This window comes from Nerophis lumbriciformis, linkage group LG37 (genome assembly GCF_033978685.3).
Source record: "Nerophis lumbriciformis linkage group LG37, RoL_Nlum_v2.1, whole genome shotgun sequence".
Lineage (NCBI taxonomy): Eukaryota > Metazoa > Chordata > Actinopteri > Syngnathiformes > Syngnathidae > Nerophis > Nerophis lumbriciformis.
In genome coordinates this window covers 665,001-672,500 of record NC_084584.2, presented here as the reverse complement: position 1 = coordinate 672,500, position 7,500 = coordinate 665,001, and the positions used below count along the sequence as shown (strand labels likewise).

Genomic DNA, 7,500 nt, shown 5'->3' with positions numbered 1-7,500 from the left:
AGTATGATACACAATATGATACACACTATGACACAGTATGATACTTATTTGACACAGTATGATACACAGTATGATACACACTATGACACAATATGATACACACTTTGACACAGTATGATACACAATATGATGCACAGTATGATACACACTATGACACAGTATGATACTTATTTGACACAGTATGATACACACTTTGACACACAGTATGATACACACTTTGACACAGTATAATACACAATATGATTCACAGTATGATACACACTTTGACACAGTATGATACACACTTTGGCACAGTATGATACACAATATGATACACAGTATGATACACACTTTGACACAGTATGATACACAATATGACACACACTATGACACAGTATGATACACACTTTGACACAGTATGATACACAATATGATACACACTATGACACAGTATGATACTTATTTGACACAGTATGATACACAGTATGATACACACTATGACACAGTATGATACACAGTATGATACACAATATGATACACACTATGACACAGTATGATACTTATTTGACACACTTTGACACAGTATGATACACACTATGACACAATATGATACACAGTATGATACACAATATGATACACACTTTGACACAGTGTTGTGTGTTTGCAGTCTTCGTAGTTCCAGCAGCAAACTGGCACAACTCACACTGGAACAGATCCTGGAACATCTGGACAACCTCAGACTTAGTTTGACCAACACCAAGAACAGCTGTGTGTAGTGATGGATGGATGGATGGATGGATTGATTGATAGATGTGTTGATTGATTGATTGATTGATGGGTGGATGTATTGATTGATTGATGACGTATTGATTGTGTGGTCAGTTTTCAGCCAGACTCCGATCCTTCAGGCTCTGCAGCACGTTCAGGCCAGTTGTGATGAAGTGCACAAGATGAGGTACACACACACACACACACACACACACACACACGCACAGACGATGACATCACTTCCTCCCACAGGTTCAGTGAGTTGTTTGCGTTGGCGGAGGAGTACGAGGACTCGCAGGCCAAGCCTTTGAAGTCTCGGCGTAAAGCGGCGGCCACCTCGCCTCGCTCCAGGAAGGGCGTGGCTCCGCCCACCAACGAGGAGGAGAGCGCCTCCAGCAGCGCCTCGGTATGACCCGCACACATCAACATCCTGGCCTGTGATGTCACTTCCTGTTTGTGCCGCAGGAGGAGGAAGACTCCAAGCCCAAAGCGCCCAAGAGGAAGAGGAAAGGCTCGTCTGCTGTGGGCTCCGACAGCGACTGACCTTTTCCCACAATGCACTGGGATTTTAGCGTGATGGGACTCCTGTTTGTTTTTTGGAACTCTTATTGTGGAGGTTTCTCACTTCCTGCTGTTTGTCACCACAGTAAAAGACTTTGTAGAAAAGCTGCCGCCACGACACTTACTTTGACTGCTTCCTGTTTGCTCCATGCCCCGCCCCCAGCAGGTGTGCTCATCAGGTGCATGAGCTTCAGCTGCACGAGGAGCTCAGGTGACTTCTGGAGACACTCGGTCCACCATGTCCAGACCTCTGTGCTCGCTGGTTCTCACCCCGCAAAAAGTCCCGGACTTCTTTGTCCCGCCTCGTGGCCGACGTTTGGGTCTGACCAGTCCAGACCGTCGGCCCACACCCGAGGTTTCACTTCGCCTGCCTCGGGTTCTTCTTCCTGACCGGGACACCGAGGACTCTGAAGACCGCTTGGACTATGACACGGACGTCACCACGCGTGCCGCCATGTCGCTGATTCACGTGGACAAGGTCGCCACCCCCTACGGCTTCTGCGCCGTGCTGGCCGCCAGTCCCTGCACACGCCGCCGTGAGTCCCTCTTCCACCGCAACGCCAGGACTGTGGTCCAACCGGGTCCTGCTGGAGTCCCAAGCACATCTGGAAGGTCACCTGCAGTCCGAAGCACACCTGGAAGGTCACCTGCAGTCCGAAGCGCACCTGGAAGGTCACCTGCAGTCCGAAGCGCACCTGGAGGGTCACCTGCAGTCCGAAGCGCACCTGGAGGGTCACCTTGAGTCCGAAGCACGACCACACAGACGGAACGATGTCAGCAACTTTTTATTTCAATAAAGAATATTTTAAAAGCATCAAACTTTATTTTCAATTCAATGTGAATTTTTCAAAGGATTCTTTGCTTCTTCAAAGACCGGCAGAATGTCAGCAAGGTTCTGGTTCTGGTTCTGGTTCCTGGCCGGTGGCCGAGTGGAACAGGTTAACCAGCTGGTGGAAACGAAGACGCACCTGCAAGGGAGAGAGGCTGAAAATGCAAGCAAACTTTGCCCCGCCCCCTTTTTTTTACCTGTTGGGCGCTCTTGTTTCCCAGCTGGGCGGAGACTTGGCGGAAGGTTCTGGGACTGGCTCCTCGCTGCTGGCACGCAGTCAGGATGGTGCGGTCTGCTTGGCTGAAACAGGAAGTCACACAGGTCCACTTCCTGTACATTGGCATGTGAGGTGTGGGTGTGGGCGTGGCCTCACCGGGTCCAGGTGACGAGTCTTTCTCCGTTAGCGCCCGTGCAAACATTCTTGGCAGAAACTGAAAGTGTTGGCCCGCCTGTTGCCATGGGAGACGACGCCCACAATTCCTGCTGGCATTGAAGGCAACTCAGCCAGGAAACACCCTCATGAATATTCATCACATGCCCTCATGAATATTCATCACATACCTTCAGGCACCGAGAGGCAGAGCTTGCTGGGGGTCCTGACGAGACAAGCTCCGCCTGGTGGCTTGTCTGCTTGTCCGTGTGGGCGGGGGACACAGGAGGGGGAGGAGACTCGCCCCCACCTGGTCTCTTCTGATTGGTCGACACACGGCGAACAAAACCCACGCGCCGGAACTCCAGATTTGGGGGGCAGCGGGGTGGGTAGCCATTTTGTTGGGCTGTTGCCGTGACAACCGGAAGACTCCTCTGGGAGGGGCCAAGAACATTTGACATGAGAGTGTGTGTGTGTTAGAGATGCGTGGTTTGCAGACACAACCACGGATAATCCGCGGGTCGGGCGGGTGACATGACCAAAAAAATAGATTCGGGCGGGTGGCGGTTGAACCAATTTGGAAATATATATATGTAACGGCTATAAGAAATACTTTGATTATTTGAGTGAAATTCCTGCTAAAATATGTATATTGTTTGTTATGCAATGAGAGGTCCAATTGCGCCACCTGCTGGTACCTGAAAGTCTGTAAATATGACCGCAAACCGGAAGCTTATTGGCAGACTTCCTGTTCTCTGCTAATGGTAAGCCACGTTCTGATATTGCTCCGCAAAATATTATATATTACACTAAAGTTTACGTGAGATTTATTGTAAGATACACAGTTATTTAATAGCAGTTGAAATGCTACGTTGTGGAATTTTCGTTTTGAATTGGTTGTTGCTCACGTCAGATGTATTACTATTTTGCACTGAAGTGGATATTATTTTCCCCCTGTAGACATGGAAATCAGCAGAGGTGCTAACCACATATTGTGTGTATGTGCGTTCTGATCACTCATTGCAGGTAATAATTGTTGCACTATGTGTGTTTTACGTGTCAAGACGTTCATATTTAAATTTGTATTGTTCGCCATTTTAACATGCGAACAACGTGGTCTGTCATATTCGCTAGTCACCACCAGAGGGTGCTAAAAGTCCATTTAATTATTTGTGTCATGTCTTGTATTGTACCGTATTTTCCGCACTATTAGCCGCACCTAAAAACCACAAATTTACTCAAAAGCTGACAGTGCGCCTTATAACCCGGTGCGCTTTATATATGGATTAATATTAAGATTCATTTTCATAAAGTTTCGGTCTCGCAACTACGGTAAACAGCCGCCATCTTTTTTCCCCGTAGAAGAGGAAGTGCTTCTTCTTCTACGCAAGCAACCGCCAAGGTAAGCACCCGCCCCCATAGAACAGGAAGCGCTTCTTCTTCTACTGTAAGCAATTACCCGCCCGCGTAGAAGAAGAAGAAGCGCGCGGATATTACGTTTCATTTCCTTTGTGTGTTTACATCTGTAAAGACCACAAAATGGCTCCTACTAAGCGACAGGTTTCCGGTTCATGAAACGACGCAATCTCTCCATCCGCACACGGACTACTATTTCACAGCAACTGCCTAAAGACTTTCAAGAAAAGCTGGCTACTTTCCGTGCATATTGTAAAAACAAGATAGCTGAAAAAAAGATCCGGCCAGAGAACATTATCAACATGGACGAGGTTCCACTGACTTTTGATATTCCTGTGAACCGCACTGTGGATACAACGGGAGCACGTACGGTGAATATTCGCACCACAGGGAATGAGAAGTCATCCTTCACTGTGGTTCTAGCTTGCCATGCTAATGGCCAGAAACTTCCACCCATGGTGATATTCAAAAGGAAGACCTTGCCAAAAGAGACCTTTCCAGCCGGCGTCATCATAAAAGCTAACTCGAAGGGATGGATGGATGAAGAAAAGATGAGCGAGTGGTTAAGGTAAGTTTAAGTTTACGCGAAGAGGCCGGGTGGCTTTTTTCACGCAGCTCCGTCCATGTTGATATACGACTCCATGCGCGCCCACATCACGCTGGTTTTTAATATATTATTAAAGTTTGACTGACCTATCTGACTGTTTTTTTGACATTCCTTTAGCGCAGTTAGATGCGGCTTATAACACGGGGCGGCTTATAGGTGGACAAAGTTTTGAAATATGCCGTTCATTGAAGGCGCGGCTTATAACCCAGGGCGGCTTATGGTGCGGAAAATACGGTACTTTGTATTTTTCTATTTTCTATTTCATAAATATATAAAAAAGGATGATGTTGGTTAAAAAACAAGTAAAGAATATGTTGTATTGAATTAATTGTAATAGCAGTAAAGATAAAAGCAAGTTAAAACCACTATACGATCACACACACGTTAAAAAGTATACTGTTAAAAGCCATTGTATTAAGTCACATCTGTAATTGTATTTCATGTCATTGTAAAAATATGAAAATGTTATGTACTTTGGCAGACTTCCTGTTCTCTGCTAATGACATGGAAATCAGCAGAGGTGCTAACCACATATTGTGTGTATGTGCGTTCTGATCACTCATTGCAGCTACCAGTAAAGAACCACATCATCCAATCCAGCCTGTGTGTGGCTTCTTGGCGGGACGGGTACACAGCAGTTACATATACATAGTTAAATGTTGTTACCCACATAGGAAAAACGAGCAGCACTCTTTGAAACAGGCAATTATTCATCAACACAACAGAAGAAAAAGATGGCAACGCCTTCAGCAAACATGGTACGCAACAAACTAAAAAAAGGGAATACTAAAGCATACTTGCCAACCCTCCCGGATTTTCCGGGAGACTCCCGAAATTCAGCGCCTCTCCCGAAAACCTCCCGGGACAAATTTTCTCCCGAAATTCAGGCGGAGCTGAGTGACGTGTTGACAACACACAACAACAGTGTCTACCGTAAAGCAGTTGGTCTGCCGTAAACAGCAATGTTGTGACACTTTTAAACAGGACAATACTGCCATCTACTGTACATGCATATGTGACCCACCCATAATGTGTCACATTTTTGTGTTGATTTATTTATTTTTATTTTGCGGTTTGAATTCGTTTTTGGAGCTGTCATTACACATTTATCAGTATTCACATTGGTCAGTAGGGGGCAGTAGGGCGTTTCTTCCCAATTGAATGCTATCGCCTGCAGACCGGAAGTGTCTTGTCATTCTGATGAGCGCGACCAGTCTGTGAACAATTGAAACGTCCTGTGTGCTTTTTCCTCCTGTATAACAGGTTAGTTTTGGTGAATCAACTCACTGAATAATATCCATGTGATCTTTATAAGTTTAAGTACACATTCTGATGGTGGAGCCTGACTCTAAAGTGTTTGTGAGTTGTAGTTTGTAAGTGAACACTGAAATTCAAGTATTTATTTTATGTATATATATATATATATATTAGAGATGCGCGGTTTGCGGGCACAACCGCGGAATCGGCGGATTATCCGCGGATCGGGCGGATGGAATTTAAAAAAATTAGATTTTATCAGCGGGTCGGGTCGGGCGATTGAAAAAAAAAAAAATTAGATTTTAAATAGATTCAGGCGGGTGGCAGTTAAACCAATTGGTAAATATATATACATAGTTAAATGTTGTTACCCACATACGAAAAACGAGCAGGCACCTGCAGCATATGCCACAACAGAAGAAAAAAAAAGAAAAGAGATGGACACTTTTACGGAGCGGAGAAGGGACGCCTCGCCGGGGTCCGGGACCGAGGCCCCTTCCCCCGAGAGGGCCCCACCGGGAGCCGTAGCTGAGGCGATCCGCGAGAAGGGCCCGACGCACGTCCAGGGTCACCACCGCGCCCACCGCACCGACACCCCGCCTCGTCTGCCTTCGCCGCGGCCGGCGTCACGCGCAGCAGGTAAGCAGCTTACCTGCCCGCCACCCCCGTGGCCGGGGGCTCGTAACAGGGGTCACTCCGCGCGCTCCGCCCGTGCAGCTTACCTGCCCGCCACCCCTGTTGCGGGGGGCGCGTAACAGGGGTCACTCCGCGCGCAGTGCGCTCACGAAAGGGGTGGGGCTCACCCTGCTTGATATAGGCAGCAGGACGGTGGCCATGGAAGTCGGAACCCGCTAAGGAGTGTGTAACAACCCACCTGCCGAATCAACTAGCCCTGAAAATGGATGGCGCTGGAGCGTCGGGCCCATATACCCGGCCGTCGCCGGCAGCGAGACGCGCTTGGAGGTGCGCTCAGCGCGGCTCCCATATGATTGCGCACTGGTGTGCGTCTGGGTCGTGACAGCGTGGCACGCGAATGTCTGTGCTGCGTTGGATCAGTCTCCTTTCTTTAACAGGCAAAAGCTTTATAACCTCACTAATGCCTTGCATCGTCTATATTAGATATATAACAACGGGCGGGTGCGGGCGGATGGCGGGCAGATGCAGTTCTGATCAAATGTTAGATCGGGTGGATGGCGGATGGTTGACGACTTTCTGATGCGGTTGCGGATGAAATAATTGCCTATCCGCGCATCTCTAATATATATATATATATATAGAATTCACTGAAAGTCAAGTATTCCTTATATATATATATCTTAACCACGCCCCCGCCCCCACCTCCCGAAATCGGAGGTCTCAAGGTTGGCAAGTATGTACTAAAGACCAGGGAAAAAAAGACCAGAAAAGTTCAGTGTGGACTCGTTTTTATGAGGTTGTAAATGAGGACGATAGCAATGCTGGCTACGTGATTTGCAAGAGCTGCGACGCTGTTTATGTCTACGACTGTCCCAACACCGGGACATCTAACATCCAACACATCTAACATCTAACATCCAACACATCTAACATCTAACATCTAACATCCAACACATCTAACATCTAACATCCAACACATCTAACATCTAACATCTAACATCTAACATCCAACACATCTAACATCTAACATCTAACATCTAACATCCAACACATCTAACATCTAACATCTAACATCCA

The 7,500-nt window shown here is 47.1% G+C and overlaps 3 protein-coding genes across 5 annotated transcripts in view; 2 read left to right on the top strand and 1 right to left on the bottom strand.

Moving 5' to 3' along the window:
* ints3 (integrator complex subunit 3) overlaps window positions 1-1,416 on the top strand; it is a 21,795-nt gene extending 20,379 nt beyond the window's left edge. The window contains exons 26-29 of the mRNA XM_072912598.1: window positions 647-747; window positions 862-934; window positions 1,000-1,153; window positions 1,213-1,416. Of these exons, the coding sequence (XP_072768699.1) occupies window positions 647-747; window positions 862-934; window positions 1,000-1,153; window positions 1,213-1,290 (406 nt within the window). The 3' untranslated portion in view covers window positions 1,291-1,416. The remainder of the gene's footprint in view (window positions 1-646; window positions 748-861; window positions 935-999; window positions 1,154-1,212) is intronic.
* Window positions 1,417-1,541: 125 nt separating this feature from the next.
* Window positions 1,542-2,101, top strand: LOC133577411 (C2 calcium-dependent domain-containing protein 4A-like). The gene is made up of 2 exons (XM_061931221.2): window positions 1,542-1,973; window positions 2,004-2,101. The coding sequence occupies exons 1-2, from the start codon at window positions 1,547-1,549 to the stop codon at window positions 2,048-2,050; spliced, it is 474 nt and encodes a 157-aa protein (XP_061787205.2). The 5' UTR covers window positions 1,542-1,546; the 3' UTR covers window positions 2,051-2,101.
* gon4la (gon-4 like a) overlaps window positions 2,078-7,500 on the bottom strand; it is a 40,773-nt gene continuing 35,350 nt past the window's right edge. For 2 of the 3 annotated variants that reach the window (XM_061931219.2, XM_061931218.2), the window contains exons 19-22: window positions 2,699-2,941; window positions 2,511-2,620; window positions 2,335-2,437; window positions 2,078-2,276 (exon numbers count right to left, since the gene is read on the bottom strand). In XM_061931219.2, coding sequence (XP_061787203.2) covers window positions 2,193-2,276; window positions 2,335-2,437; window positions 2,511-2,620; window positions 2,699-2,941 — 540 coding nt within the window. In that variant the 3' untranslated portion in view covers window positions 2,078-2,192. The remainder of the gene's footprint in view (window positions 2,277-2,334; window positions 2,438-2,510; window positions 2,621-2,698; window positions 2,942-7,500) is intronic. The other variant, XM_072912599.1, reaches the window with a different exon arrangement.